This window comes from Carlito syrichta, unplaced genomic scaffold, assembly GCF_000164805.1.
Source record: "Carlito syrichta isolate Samal-C Ts95f unplaced genomic scaffold, Tarsius_syrichta-2.0.1 Scaffold305546, whole genome shotgun sequence".
Lineage (NCBI taxonomy): Eukaryota > Metazoa > Chordata > Mammalia > Primates > Tarsiidae > Carlito > Carlito syrichta.
The window spans coordinates 796,676-812,521 of NW_007249642.1; the positions used below are offsets into that span (position 1 = coordinate 796,676).

Below are 15,846 nucleotides of genomic sequence, written 5' to 3' on the forward strand. Positions count from 1 at the left end.
GCTGCTGCGCGAGGACGACAACAAGTACTGCGCCGACTGCGAGGCCAAAGGTAGTGCAGCGGCGTGGACCTTCCGCGGTGGGGGCGGGGGACGGCGAGTCTGTCTCCCCCCTTCGGCTGCCCCACTCTCCTCCGGGCCGGCGGTGCTGGCCGGCTGTTCCCCCTTGCCACCCTCGGTTCACAGCTGCTTTGCGGGGCCGCGGGGCTCGGCCCCTTTTCCGACACCCGTGGCCCCCTGACCCCGGTGTGACCACGGCCTGGACCCTCCCTCTCAGGTGTCACCTCGTCCTGTTTCACACCCCTATCCCTATGTGGCCTCGTCCTTCTCTCCGCTGACCCCAGTGTGACCGCGGCCTGGCCCCTCCCTAGCCCGTTGTCACCTTGTCTTGTTCCTCCCCGACCCCGGTGTCACCTCATCCTGCTCTCCCCTGACACCGATGCGGCTTCGTCCTGCTCCCCTCCCTGCCCCCTCTGCCCTTTCCTGCATCCGGTATGGCCTCCAGTCTCAGCCTCACCGCCGACCCCGCCTCCCGCCCCCCCCCCAGCTGTGACTACGGCCTGACCCCCTTTCGGGTGTCCCCAGGTGGACCCACCTGCAGCTCCGTGCAGGGCTCTGGCCTCTGCCCCTGAAGAACATGCTAGTCTTTTTTGTGGGTTGAGTTTTGCTGATTACAATAATTGGGGCAGGGTCCTTGTTGGCGGTAGCATTCATTGGCGTTTAGTCTGTGATTAGCCTGGATGAAGAGAATGTCTTGGAGCACGGTGGTGGCTCATGTTCTTGAAGATCTCATTAAGTGGGTGCTCCCCACAGGCCGGCTTTGGGAAAGTGTGGACGCTGGCTTGTGTGCAAAGCATTGTCGGGACCCAGAGATGGAAAAGTCCTAATTTTAGTTTGTTCACTTGGAGGGCTTCTGCTCAGCCTTTGAAATAGAGCCACTATTTTTAGCTGCATGTTTTGTGTTTGGAGATCTGATTTATAGTTAATGTCTGGTAAGCTCATGGGGAAACATGTTTCTGATTTTTTAAAACAAATGTCTCATGTAGTTTGGTAAAGACTTTGCTTATTTTTGATTGGTTTGTTTCATTATTCGGTGAGATCTAAGTAGTTCTCCAAAGCAGGAGGCAGTCTGTCTTTGGGGACTGTCATTGAAGAATCTGCGTTATTTGACCTAGACATTTCCTGAAGCTTTTCTGTGCCTTCTCAGTACTCTCAGTGAGTCACCTTCCAGTAGGCTGTTGATCTGTGATTAGACTGAGCTGCACCGTGGCGGGGAGTTATTCCACTGTCATCACAGGTGCTGATTACCAGAAAAATCGCGTGGGAATACCATAATGAGACCATTTTATGAAGCGCTTTTCAATGTAGTAACTTGCCTGAGTCAGCCTTGCATTTTTCCTGTGTAACCTTTCAGATGATGAGTTTAAAACAATTGTGTGCCTGGTTCTTGTGTAATGTGTGTTTCCCTGATAACTTCACTGTGTGTGGTTGTTGGGGAATACTCTACTGCGCCTGGGCCCAGTGGCCTGCCAAGCACTAACTGTGCCAGTGAAAAGTGGGCCATTGAAAGGCTAGGAGAGAATCATTTTGAGTAATAAATAACATGGTTAAGTAGAGATGCTGGTTGATATTAAATGTTTATTAAAAATGGAATAGTGGCTGGTCACCATGCTTCATACCTGTACTTCCAGCACATTAGGAGGCTGAAATGGGAGGATTGCTTGAGACCTGGAGTTTGAAACCAGCCTGGGCAACATAACAAGACCCTAAATACAAAATTAACTGGGTGTGGTGGCATGCACTTGAAGTCCCAGCCAGCTGGGAGGCTGAGATGGGAGGATTGCTTGAGCCCAGGATGCAGAGGCTGCAGTGAACCAGGATTGCTCCACTACACCCCAGTCTGGGCAACAGAGTGAGACTTTGTCTCAAAAAAAAAAAAAAAAGAATAGTAGCAGTTTCAGAATTAACCTTTTTTTATGTATAGAAATAATTAAAATTTTCTTTCTCTAAACATGTACTTTATAAAATTAGATTTTCACTAATGCTTCCTAAAATAAAATAAAATTTTAAAAGCCAGTATTTATTACGTTAACTTTTTTTTTATAATCGATATTTTTAATTTTGATATTGTGGGGTACAGTCAAGGGTTAGGTATACAGATATGCTTCATTCAGGCCCCCTTGTTGATAATTGGTGTCTCCCTGTCTCCAGACAGATGTTTACTACCATTAGTCCCATCCCCCCCATAGTTTCCCAACACTGTCAGTCATTTTCTTATAGTAGTGCATTGGATTATCAAGGTCCACTATATGAGTGAGAATATGTGGTACGCAGATCTTTGTTTCTGTGAGAGGTCACTTAGTATTATAGACTCTAGCTCCATCCAGGTTGCTGCAAAATTCATGATTTTGTTCTTTTTTATGGCTGCATAGTATTCCATCGTGTGTATGTACCACATTTTTTTAATCCAGTCCTCTTTTGATGGACAGCGTGGTTGGTTCCAGGTTCTTGCAACATTAACTTTTTAAAATTTGCTTTTTGGGGGTGGGTGAGGAGGAGAGAATCATGTACTTCTTAAATAAGGATCAAAAGTCTTCATGCCTGAGGAGTAGGAAGCATTTGTCTGCTCACTGGTTGTACTGAAACAGTAGATGTGGGTTGCATGAGTGGCTCTTGCATTTTGAATTTGGCTGTTCTTTTGTTTGTTGGCTCGTTTTTGAGCAGGGAAGGGAGTGGGAGAGAAGAGAATAGTATCAAGAGTTCAGTGCTAGCCAGGCATGGTGGCTCACACCCGTAATTCCTGCACTGGAAAGCCAAGGCAAGAGAACTGCCTGAGTCTAGGAATTTTAGACCTTTAGCCAAGAGTGGTGGCATGCACCTGTAGTCCCAGCTATTCAGGTGGCAGGAGGTCAGGGCTGCAGTATGTAGCAGTGAGCATGCCTTTGCACTGCAGCCTGGGCTACAGAGTGAGACTCCAATTCAAAACAAACAAAACAAAAAACAAAACAGAGTTTGAAGTGCAGGATTTAGGAGAAGTCAGGGTTTAGAATGGTTTTTTTTGCCTTGCTGCTACTAAATTTATAATAATGTTAAAATGATCGTGTATCCAATCTAGTCTTTCTGAAAAGAAATCACAGGTAAGGCCACTTACTGGTTTATTTATTTATTTATTTATTTGAGTTGGAGTCTCACTCCATCGCCCAGACTGTAATGCAGTGGCACGCTCCTGGTTACCGCAACCTCGACCTGCTGGGTTCCAGCGATCCTTCTGCCTTAGCCTTCCAAGTAGCCAGAACTACAGGCACGCACTATATTACGCCTGGTTAATTTTTTATTTTATTTTATTTTTATTTTTATTTTTTGAATTGGAGTCTTACTCTGTCGCCCAGACTGGAGTGCAGTGGCCGTTCCCGGCCACCACAGCCTCGAGCTACTGGGCTCTGGTGATCCTTCCGCCTCAGCCTTCCAAGTAGCCAGCATTACATGCATGCACTACCACGCCCGGCTGATTTTTTGATTTACCACGCCCGGCTGATTTTTTGATGTATTGTAGAGATAAGGTCTCGCTGCCCAGGCGGGTCTTGAGCCCGCGGGCTCAGGCAATCCACTCACCTCAGCCTCCCAAAGGCACGGGATTACAGGCTGAGCCACCGAGCCCGGCAATTTTTTATTCATTGTAGAAATGAGGTCTCGCCAAGTTGCCCGGGCGGGTCTCGAACCAGCGGGCTCAGGTGATCCACTTGCCTCTCCCTTCCAAAGCACTGGGATTATAGGCTGAGACACTGAGCCCAGCCTACTTACTGGTTTAATTAGACTTGATTTCGTAGTTCATAGGAGTGCGATGGCACAAATAGACTTGATAACTGGAAAATTTGACATGATTGAGCAATTGATAGGTTTAAATATGTTTTTGTGAAGTTTTTGAATCTTTGGTGTGGTTGAACCCCTCTTTGGAGCCGCTTGTAGGAGAATTCTTGGCTTGTTAAGTGATTTTGGATCTATTGCACAGAATGACATAGTACATGTAGGTAGGAAATTCTGGTGAAATGCACTTTGGAAGACATGCAGAGGGGTCTTAGTCCACAGCTCAGTGGTTAGGAGGCTCCATTCTGTTTGGGTATTGGCATTTTCTTCATCGTCTGTGTCAAGCTCTTCATGGACTTTGTTTTGAAGTTATTGCCCAGTTAACTTACTTTTCTTCCTTTCCAAGAATACTTCTCTGTTCTTTGAGAACATGTACCGAAACTGAAGCCTGGGATTTGAGATGACCTGACTCTAGCCTTATAGTGGGCAGAGGTGTATCAGTTGGATTTGGACGTTTTCTTCCTGAGTCACCAGCTTGTGTTCCAGAATTAAGTGTTGAGGAAGTAAGGAAGGAGAGTAGGATGGCCTCTGTGCCAGTTTCCTGCTCCTATCCTGCTCTTACCAAGTCTGTTGAGCCACTGGAGAATTTAAGAACGGCAGATGGACTTGCTCCTCTTCTCCAGGCCACATTCGTGACACAGGAATTTAAAGCAGCTCGTGTTGGCGTTTAGTTGGTGGCACTCCCGGGAGCAGTGAGGACTGAGAGCCCTTGCCAACTGCAAGTTGAGTGTCAATGTGTAAAGCTTCATCTTCAGTTCATGCTAGCCTTGATTTAGAGCATGTTTAAACTGGCATGAGAATGAATCTCTTGCCCAATAAATCTGGGGTAGTAGACACATAAGATTTTGAGCTCTTGAGGTTCTTTTGTTCACCCTGTCTGGGATTGAGAGATTGAACTCTCAGACATGCCTTCTTCACTTTCCACAGATCTTGACTTGAGGACACACTGTTCATATTAGGCTGTGGGCTGTTGTAAGACCTAAGGGAGGGCTGTGTTTTTCACATAAATAATTCTAAAACCATGTGCTAAGTGCTGTAATAGTGGTTGTAAAAAGCATCTTCCCCTTCACTTTGGGCTACTTTGCTCTCTGCTTCCAGCCTTCTGCTTATCAGTGGTCTTCAGGGTTTCTAGATGCTGCCTCATGGCCTCTGCACATGCCATTCCTTCTGCCTGGGAAGCTGTTTAGCAATTTTTTGCCTGGTCAGCTTTTACTCATCTTTCAGTTCCTGTGTAAGTGTCTTTTCCAGGGAAATGATTCTCTTTGATCCTCCCAGATTAGGTCAGGCTTTGGTTTGTGTGTGTAAGGCAGCACCCTGGGTCTTTATTGCACCTCCCACAATCGTAATTAGACACGATCTAAGTGCTTATGGGTACTCTCTATCCCTATTGGATTATGGCTAAAAGAGGAGAGATTTTGTCATCTTCTTAGGGTGGTGCCTGGCTGTCAGCATATATGGTGGGTAAATATCACTTAGTAAGTGCCTCATGAGTGGGTATGTGAGCATGCACAGAGCTCTGGGGGCAGCAGGGTGTGTAGGAGGGCGTGACCATGGGAAGGCACTGCCTGTAACCTGACCTGTTAGGAAATGTCTCAGCTAGGTTGGGTTCTGAGGGTGGAGGGGATTCACCAGATGGAGAAGGAATTACAGGACAGTCAGCTGCAGACACAAATGTATGAGTGCGTGAAAGGATAGGGAGTTCCATGTGCCTTTGTCGGGTGGGTTTCCTTCAGTGTGGTCAAATGTGGCAGTGGCAGATCAGAAGGAACTGGGGTGGGAGAGCTTGTGGCCAGTTTTTTTTTTTTTTTTTTTGAGTTGGAGTCTCACTGTCGCCCAGACTGGAGTGCAGTGGCCGCTCCCGGCCACCGCAGCCTCGACCTGCTGGGCTCCAGCGATCCTTCCGCCTTAGCCTTCCGAGTAGCTGGAACTACAGGTGTGCACTACCACACTCGGCTGATTTTTTATTTATTGTAGAGGTAAGGTCTCTCCAAGTTTTCCAGGCGGGTCTCAAACCCGCGGGCTCAGGCAATCCACTCACCTCAGCCTCCCAAAGCGTGGGATTACAGGCTGAGCCACCCAGCCCGGCTTGTGGCCAGTTTTGAGAGGACATGTGCCCTGTTTAGAAGGAAGAGGGCAAGAGGACCCAGATGCACATGGCGTCCATGAACTGGTCAATGTGGAGAACAGGAGACGGAACCACTGGTGCTGTTTCCAGCCACGAGGGGCCTAGGAGCCAGGTCCTTACGGCACCACAGGAAGGACTGGGAGAGCCCTCCAGGACTTGCAAAGCCACATGACTACCACTGCCCCCCTCCATGACTGCTTCTTACCCTGAAATGGTGCACAGACAGGAGCAGCCACCAGCGTCTGCCCACTTCTATGGGAACGTGGTCTCCGCCACATCTGGACCCCAGGTGCACATACCCGGCAGAACCTGAATTAGTCCAATACCTGCCTTCAGGGGAGTCTGCTATGTTGCTTTCTGACCTCTTCAGCAAGGAGAATTGTGTGGAGCCCTTTTGGTTGTGAAAGCCACCCAAGAATTCATGTTTTTCATTAAGTTTCGATGTTTTGGGATTGTTACCTAAACTTCTAAAGTGCAGGAATTCTTCCTAAGAGGTAAAGCGCACATTGACGAACTGTAGTTTATGATGATGTTGATGCGTCAAGGTAAATTCATACAAAGAGATATCTGTGATTATAATTCACCTAAAGAAACTTGCCAATCTGAAGTTCTCTGTAAATGCCAGCCTCAATCTGATGGGTCTGTGGTCCTTATGATTCTGCAAGTCTTGAGTGTTTTCCTGATGCTTGTGTACAGAGCCCAGTGTTGGACTCAAACCCTCTCCTATGTTTCTTCTCAAATCTTCTTTTGCAGTATGAGATAAATATATCTATACCCGTATATTTCTTTTTTTCTTTTTAACATATTTTTTATTTTAAAATTGTGGAGTACAGTTAAGCGTTAGGTATACAAATATGCATCGTTCAGGTACCCTTGTTGATAAGGGGTGTCCCCCTGTCTCCAGGCAGATATTGACTACCGTTAATCCCACCTCCCTTCCCCTCCCTGCCTCCCGCAGTTTCCTGCCACTGTCAATCCTTTTCTTATAGTATTGTGATAGATGTTCAAGGTCCACTTACGAGTGAGAACATGTGATACTCAGGTCTTTGTTTCTGTGAGAGAACACTCAGTATTATAAACTCTAGTTCCATCCAGCTTGCTGTGAAATTCATGATTTTGTTCTTTTTTATGGCTGCGTAGTATTCCATCATGTATATGTACCACATTTTTTAAATCCAGTTCTCTTTTGATGCACAGCATGGTTGGTTCCAGGTTCTTGCTATTGTGAACAATGCTGCGATAAACATACGTGTGCAGGTATCTTTTTTTATGGAGTGATTTGAGTTCTTCAGGGTATATTTCTAGTAGGGGGATTGCGGGGTCATATGGGAGGTCGATATTTAGAGCTTTTAGGAATCACCACACTGCTTTCCACAGTTTACACTCCCACCAACAATGTAGAAGTGTTCCCTTTTCACCATATCCTCTACAGCATCTGTTATTTTTTGAGTTATTGATAATGGTCATTCTGACTGGAGTTAGGTGGTATCTCAGTGTAGTTTTTAATTTGCTTCTCCTTGTTGATTAGTGAAGTTGAACATTTCTTCATGTGTTTGTTGGCCGCTCATATGTCTTCTTTTAAGAAGTGTCTGTTCATATCTTTTGCCCACTTTGTATTGGGGTTGTTTGTTTTTTTCTTTTCAGCACATTTGAGTTCCTTGCAGATCCAAGATGTTAGGCCTTTGTCAGACATGGAGTTGGCAAATACTTTTTCCCAGTCTGTGGACTGTCTCCCTGCTCTCTTGATGGTTTCTTTGACTTTGCAGAAGCTTGTCAGTTTAATGAGGTCCCACTTGTCTATCTTATCTCTTATGGCCCGTGTGTTTCATATACCCATATATTTCTATCTCTGTCAGTCTCTGTCTCTTTCTATGTCTGTCCGTCGGTTGTCCTTCCATCCATCCATTCATCCATTCATCCATCTGTACCCTCTTGACCTATAAGACTTGAACCTGACCTCTTTTTAAGGGAAGTAGAATATTTGGCATTAATTATGCACTTTATAAGTGTCTTCTTTTTACTGGAGAGAGTCAACCCATTTTTCTTTCAATTTCTCAATTTTCTCATTGGAAGAAGATCAAAGAAACTTGGAGGCCATTTTATTTAAGTTGTAATTATTATCTGAAGTGTTGACTACCTTCTGACCACTGTAAACAGTTGATTTAACACACATTTAATTTTGTTGGTAAATCACTATTTTCTAGGCACTAAAAAGATGAAGAACCACCTTAGGTACAGTCATGTGTTAAAAAAGTTTTGAGTATAATCCCGAGCTAGTTAGCCATCTCAATAGACGTGAAGCAATTATTAGTTAACTTCTACTCTGTGTTTATACTGGCAGATTCTTTGGAAATTTAGCGATAGGATAAACCCCATTGTGATCTGGAGAATGTTTAAAAAAAGTAACATTATGCATACATTATATAGTATTTTCTTCTTGTCAGGGACATTGTATGCTTTACAGTTACTCATTTATTTAATCCTCAGAACCTTTTGAGTAGATAATATCATTTTTTCCATTTGACAAATGAGGAAACAGGCACACGAACTTCAAGTGGTGGAGCCAGGAATTTTTTATGCAGTAAGCAAGTTTTGGGTGACTGCTGTGCTCAGGCTCTTTTCTAGGAGCTCGGGAGGCAGGCAGGCAGCTGGATGGATAGGCCTGTCTCAGGAGGACCCTCTAGTCTGGATTCATGGCACATTGTGGGGGAGGGGGAGATAGTGGAGAAGAATTCACAGAGCAGCCAGACGGTCTGCCTGATGCCTGGTGGGAGCTTAGATTTGGGAGGGCCATCACTCTGAGTGATGGAGTCTGTCACCAAGCCTGAATTGCTGTGTAAACAGTGTGATTTTTGCTGAACACCTGCTTCTTTCCTCTGGGAGCTTTGAGTTTGCATGTATGCTAGGCAAGGGTGCCTGCATGACCAGCCCCATGGCAGCCTTGGGCCTCGAGTCTGATGAGCGAGCCTGGGTGGCTTAACTTGGCATGAGTTGTAGGACTCGCTGCTAGGAGAAATCTGTATGCACAGTGCAGCCCTACAGGAAGGGGCTCTTGGCGTGGCTCCTGATTCCTGACTCGCTGCTGTGGCTCTCCCTTGCCCGGTGTGCTGGATGTCTTTTTTCTAGACTGAATCATGACCACAAGGACATCTGTATGTAAGAATCTTGTGAATCTTCTTAGAAATGACTGAGTCTGAGGGTGGTTTTGGGGACCCTCTCAGTGTAATTGTTAATACATGCTTCCTTTTTGTATGTTATAGGGACTTGGAATCCCAGAGCCCTCTGCTGATCCCAGAGCCCAGCCTGTGAGTGAGGGTGCGGCCCAGAGGAGAGGCTTTCATGACCTGGGGAGATTCTGCTTTACTGAGATGAAACGGGGTGGTGCTTTGGGAACAAGCCGGGCCTTTCCTCTGTTCTCACACTCAAGTCATTAACAGGGAAAAAGACTTCAGGGACCAATGTGGGGATTCTTCCCACCACCAAGCAGCAGATACAGCTTAATTCCAGTACTGTCTACCTGGAGATGGTGTCAGATCCTACAGGGTGAGAGCTCAGTTCCCAAAACTCCCCCCTACCAGTGGCAAGCCCGAGCCTCTGGAACTTCTGACTGAGTGGCATAAAGTTGGGGTTTCCACGACCCCCTCTTTGGGTTCAGTTAATTTGCAGAGTGGTTCACAGAACTCAGGGAATCACGTTTACCAGTTTATTATAAAGGACATTGCAAAGGGTTCAGGTGAAGAGACACACAGGGAGAGAAATGGGGGTAGAGGGTGAGCTTCCCTGCCTCCTGAGAGTCACCTCTAGGGGCCTCCATGTGGTCAGCCATCAAGAAGCTCCCCAACTCTGTCTCCAGGTTTCTGTGGAGGCTTCATAACATCAGCATTCCTTCCCCCAGGATGTAGGGTGGGCCCTCTCTGGGGAGGGTCTTAAGACTCACAGAAGATGGGGGAAGGTGAGAGGCAGGTGGTGGGAGGCTGGGAGAAGGTCAGAGGGAAATTCTGCCCTGAGGCCTGCAGGGCCCAACATCTAACAGAGGTCTTTAATGAGGACTGTGGAGTTAGAGCCAAAAACCTGAACGAAAACCACGTTGTAGTCTCTAACACCACCGGTGGGAACCTGAGCTGTAGAGTCAGGATTTGAGCCCTTGGAGGTCTAGCCTGAGGCTGTGCTGTTAACTGTGTGTTTCGTGGTATGATACATAAAACGTGTTTGTTGTCCACAGTTTGTGATATAAGAGGTTGTTGGGAAGACTGTTGCCCTCAGCTGACTTAAGATTTTTCTCAGAGATTATTGCCAGCTGTGTTCAAATGTGGATGATATCTTTAATTTATCTCTTGCATTTAATAGGAGAACCACCATAATTTCAAAATACCAATTTTAAAATTGGAGCTTTTGTCTAATCACTAAACTTTATTTTAGAAATGTGCTGAGACCAGAGACAAGTGCTTTCGTGTTTACTTTTTTGTCTTCCGTAGTGCATCTTTGTTTTCTGTTTTTGTGGTTATAACCTCATATCTGGTACTAGCCATTCACCGGTACTTTTCTAACTATAGAAGCATCAGGCTAGAATTGGAAGAATGCTGGCCTGGGTTAAGTTGGTAGAGCCAGGCTTCAGTCCAAGCCTTGCCCTGACTTGCTTGGTGACTGCTTGTCCCTGTCTCCTTTGGTCCTTATTGCAAAGACTTATTTCAGGTCTATTGTGACTCGAGGTCTTTCTTGAGTCCCATATCTCATGTCATCTCTGTCAATATTTACTATTATTATTAATTTTATTGGATTATTGAGGGTTTATTTTTGGGGGTCCTATTGCAATTTGGATCATGTTTACACTTACATACTTTTAAAAACTTTTCACTGATGGTGTAGGTCTTGCTGAGCAAATTTACCTGGTGTTATCTTTAATTATCTCAAACCGTCTTGTATTACACGCGGGGCTGTTCCCCAGAGGTTGAGAAGTCCTTTTTTAAAAAATATTTTCACTGTAATGTTTTCTTGGGATAATTAGAGTAAAATCGAATAAATCATTACTCTTCCAGTTGACTGCTGAAACCAGGACCCCTTTTATTCCTCACTTAAAAGAAGACATATACAGGTTTAAATTACATTTTCAATCACCCATGTACATTTGTCAGTGTCAGTGTTTTCTACAAAGATCTTCCCATGAGCTATGTTTAATTCTGAGTGGCATTTAGCTATATACCAAATAGAAGTGATTTTAAAATTATTTCACTAAAACAGAGCTTAGATAGAGTGCTATTGGAAGCATGCTAATTTTATGTTCATGTATATTTTGAGTGGTAAATGTGAGGGCTTTGAGGGCCCCAAGGGAAGAGAATTATGTTTTCTGGTAATCTTTCATTCTCTGTGTTCCCATTTCACCAGGGATCCAGATGTTTGCTTTTGGAGTGATTTATAGTAGACCTTCAGATGTCTGCCATTGATCTTTTGTAAAAAAGTGCCTTTCAAGGACCACTGATCAGCTTGATCACACTCAAGAAGAAAATAAAGGGAATTCTGTGGGAAATCACTATTTGGCAGATTTTATCTTCCAATATAGAAAAATTTATTTTAAAAAATTAGGATTTGGTCTAGATGTTATCGTAGATAAGCTCATGCATTTCTGCTCTGGAAAGTTGCTTTTGGCATAGGGTGGTGATGGTACATGGTGCCAAAAGCTAGCAAAAGTGTGTTTACTGAAGTGAAATTAACTTAATCGGTGATATATAAATTTTCTATTGCTGCTGTAAAATATTTCCACAAACTTAAGGGCTTAAAACAACACAGATTTATCATCTTAACAGTTCTGGAGGTTAGAGTCCAAAATGAGTCCTCAATGGGCTAAAACCAGGTGTGGCAGTCTTGTGTTCCTTCTGGAGTCTCTGGGAAAGGATCTGTTTCCTCACCTTTTCCAGCCTTGAGAGGCCACCTGTACTCCTTGGCTCCTGAGTCCGTCCTCTATCTCCAGAACTAGCCGTGTGTCATCTTTGGTCCTTCCCACCCTCCTCCCCTTCCTCTGGCACTTTAAGTCCTGTTGATGATATGGGGGCTTCCTTGGGTAACCTAGGACACTATGGCCATCTTGGTGTCCTTAACAGGGATTCTGGTGGCAGAACAGAGAGATCTCTGGAGACCATCATTCTGCCTACCAAAGTGGATTTGTGATAAAAATAGTAAATGGGGCTTAGGTTTTTATAAGAGGTACTACTTTGGGTAGATTTAAGATGGCATAGCATCATGGTGAAGTGATTACAATTTAAATTAGGTATTCTCACAGGACTTATTTTTTAAAAAATATATACATGCAAGATTCATTTAATGATATCTTTGCAATGTGATCATTTATGTAGAAGATCCTACAGAATTTATAAAAAAGCTATTAGAACCAATAATTGAGTTTATCAAGTTTGTAGGAATTAAGCGAATATAGAAAACGTAACTATTTCTGAATATCAATAAATAATTGGAAGTTCAAATAAAAATTATCATTTCTAACAGCATAAAAATGTTAAAACTTTGGGATAAATTTAACAAGATGTGAGCAAGACCTGTACACTGAAAATTACAGAAGATTGCTGAAAGAAATTAATGAGTACTGTACCTAAAGAAATAGAGATACACTATGTTCGTGGATTAGAAGACCCAAAAGTTTTAAGATGTCATTTCTTTCCAAATTAGTCTCTAGCTTTAACATAATCTTAGGCAAAATCTAGGAAGACTTGTTTGTAACAATTGACAAGCTGACTGTAAAATTTTTAATGAAATGCAAAGGACACCTTAAAATGGAAACAATTCAGAAAAAGAAAGAAAATTAAAGATCTTATACTTATTGATTTTTTTTTTTATTTTTTGAGTTGGAGTCTCACTCTGTCGCCCAGACTGGAGTGCAGTGGCCGCTCCCGGCCACTGCAGCCTCGACCTTCTGGGCTACGGCAATCCTTCCGCCTCAGTCTTCCGAGTAACCGGAATTACAGGCATGCGCTACCACGCCCGGCTGATTTTTTGATTTATTGTAGAGATGAGGTCTCATCGCTGCCCAGGCGGGTCTCGAACCCGTGGGCTCAGGCAATCCGCTCACCTCAGCCTCCCAAAGGCGCGGGATTACAGGCTGAGCCACCGAGCCCGTCTCATACTTCTTGATTTTGACAGTTATTCTAAAGTTACAGTTATCAAGACAGTGTGGTATTGGCATAAGGACAGACATAAATCAATGGAACATAGTAGATATTTCAGAAATAGCCTCATATATGTGATCATTTAATTTTTAACAGAAGTGCCAAAGTAATTCAGTGCGAGAAAAAATAGTGTTTTCAACGATGACGATGACAGAAGAATACACCTTGAACTTTACCTCACACAAATCACAAAAAAGAATTTGAAATAGATAATAAAACTAAAATTAAGAGCTAAAATTATAAAATTTCTAAAGAGAAAATCTCTGAGCCTAGGCAGTGGTTTCCTGGATAGGACACAAAAGTACAATCTTAAAGCGAAAATTGAGACAATGGACTTCAACATGATGAAACTTTGGCTTTTCAAGAAATACTTTAAGATAGATTGGGAGAAAATATTATATCTGATAAGGACTTTTACTCGGAATTCACAGAAAGATTGCAACTTAATAATAAGACAAAGTAAAACTTGTGCCTGAATGTTCATGGCAGCTTTATTTATAATAGCAAACAGTGGGTCCTGCAGATTTCCACCAATGTATGAAAGGAAAAGAAATGGAGGTGTCTGTACAGTAGAGTTGTTTTCTGCAGTACAGAAGACTGTGCTAGTGATGTGGTTAGCAGTGTAGATGAGTCTGAAAGCCTTATGTGCAGTGAAGGAAGCCGTACACAGAAGACTTCATGGTCATGTGGACTCCAACTGTATGGAATTCCAAAAGGATAAAACCTATGGGAATAGCATGGAAAGTAGATTAGTGATTGCTAGGGATTGGGGTGAGAAAGTTGAACTATTTTTCAAAAGTAAAATGTTTACTCTTATCTTTATCCTTTCTTGCAGAGCATTTGATAAAGGACAGATACTACAACAACAACAACAACAAAAATGTTTGCCAGTATGTCATTTCATTCTTTTGGTGATGTTAACAGTTACTGTAGATGACAACAGTTTCTCAATTCTTTTTTTTTTTTTTTTTGAATTGGGGTCTCTTGCCCAGGCCGGAGTACAGTGGTACTGTCACAGCCCATCACAGCCTTCCTCAAGTAGCTGGAGCTATAGATGCATTCCTCCAAGCCTGGCTAATTTTTTGACTTTTTGAAGAGACAAGTTTTCGCTATATATTGCTTAGGCTGATCTTGAACTTCTGGGCTCAAGCAGTCCTTCTGCTTCAGCTTCCCAAAGTACTTGGATTCAGGTGTGAGTCACCACACCTAGCTCAATTCTTTTATTTGAATGTATGCAACAAATGTACTCCTGAAGTAATTTTCTCTTCCTGGAAAATAAATTTAATGATCTGAGTAAAGATTTTGCAGAGGCAGTACACTTCTTGATCCTGGCTTAAAGGATGAAAAGCCCTTGATTGGTACTTTTCTGTGTGTGTGTGTGTGTGGCGGTGGTGGTTGTTTTTTTTTTCCTGTCAAGTCAATTAGAATACTAATGAATACTTTGAAAGCATCATGGAAACCAGTGGTTTAATGTTTTGTTTTTTTCTTGAGGAGTTGTGTTCTTCATATACAGCTCCAGAGTTGCTCATGGCGTCTTTAGAGTAGCAGGTTTTTTGGTGCCTCTGGGTTATAGGATTTTCTAGGCATAATAGGGCTGCAGAGTGGCGGGTAAGGACGCCCTTTCCTGGTAGAGTCAAGTGTGGCAATCTAGTTGAACATTAGTGCAGAGCTTAGAAAAAACTTTCTTCAAAACAAATGAAGTGGTAAGCTTTGGGCAGGAGAGAAAATGCGGGAAGATTGTGGGCCGCTTTGTGAGGAAGTAGATGAGAGGGGTCTAAATGTGAGGGACCATTAGTTGATGAAGTCATTGCTGAAAATAAGGCTAGCAGTATATTATAGGGGACTTCAGGTTATTCTCTGCGTGGGCTATTTGCTAATAGTAAGTCTTTTAAGTTACCTTAAAGCACTAAGTTAAAACACCTTCTGATTATTGGGTGTTTTCTTTTTCTTTTTTTTTTTTGAGTTGGGGTCTCACTCTCGCCCAGGCTGGAGTGCAGTGGTACAATTGCGGCTCACCACAGCCTAGAACTCCTAGGTTCAGGGAATCCTCCTGCCACGGCCTCCCCAAGTGCTGGGATTGCAGGTGTGAGCCACTTCACCCAGCCTGATTGGTGTTTGTGTTCTAATTTTTGTGGTTACAAATACTTCTGCTCTCAAACTTTGAAACTTGTTTTCATTTTTGCCAAATTTATGTTTGAATAAACTGGTTAAATGAATACTTGGTAGAGAATCATTGCTCTTACACACTTGCCGCCTCAGAATAAAATTTGAGATCTGTGTTGAAGAGCATGCTAGATTGAAGAAACCTGTGTGACTTGTGGTCAGTTTACCTTCCTGCTGGTGGTGTCTGGACACAGGCCAAGTGAAGACTGCACCCAGGCTGTTACTGGGTGTTCATATTTTTAGACAGCCTCCTTATTAATACTGTTGGTACACAATGATGTCACACTATTTTGCGTTTTCCTGACACTCTTTTTAAAAAAATTTATTTATTTATTTTTTATTTTTTGAGTTGGAGTCTCACTCTGTCGCCGAGATGGAGTACAGTGGCTGATCCTGGCCACCGCAGCCTCGACCTGCTGGGCTCCGGCAATCCTTCCACCTCAGCTTTCCAAGTAGCTGGAACTACAGGTGCACGCTACCATGCCCGGCTAATTTTTTTTATTTATTGTGGAGATGAGGCAGGTC

General features: G+C 43.6%; 1 protein-coding gene across 1 annotated transcript in view; it reads left to right on the forward strand.

The window, feature by feature from the left end:
* SMAP1 (small ArfGAP 1) overlaps positions 1 to 15,846 on the forward strand; it is a 153,138-nt gene that overhangs the window by 6,512 nt on the left and 130,780 nt on the right. Inside the window, exon 4 of the mRNA XM_021714256.1 lies at positions 1 to 50. This exon is cut by the window's left edge and continues 3 nt beyond it. Coding sequence (XP_021569931.1) covers positions 1 to 50 — 50 coding nt within the window. The remainder of the gene's footprint in view (positions 51 to 15,846) is intronic.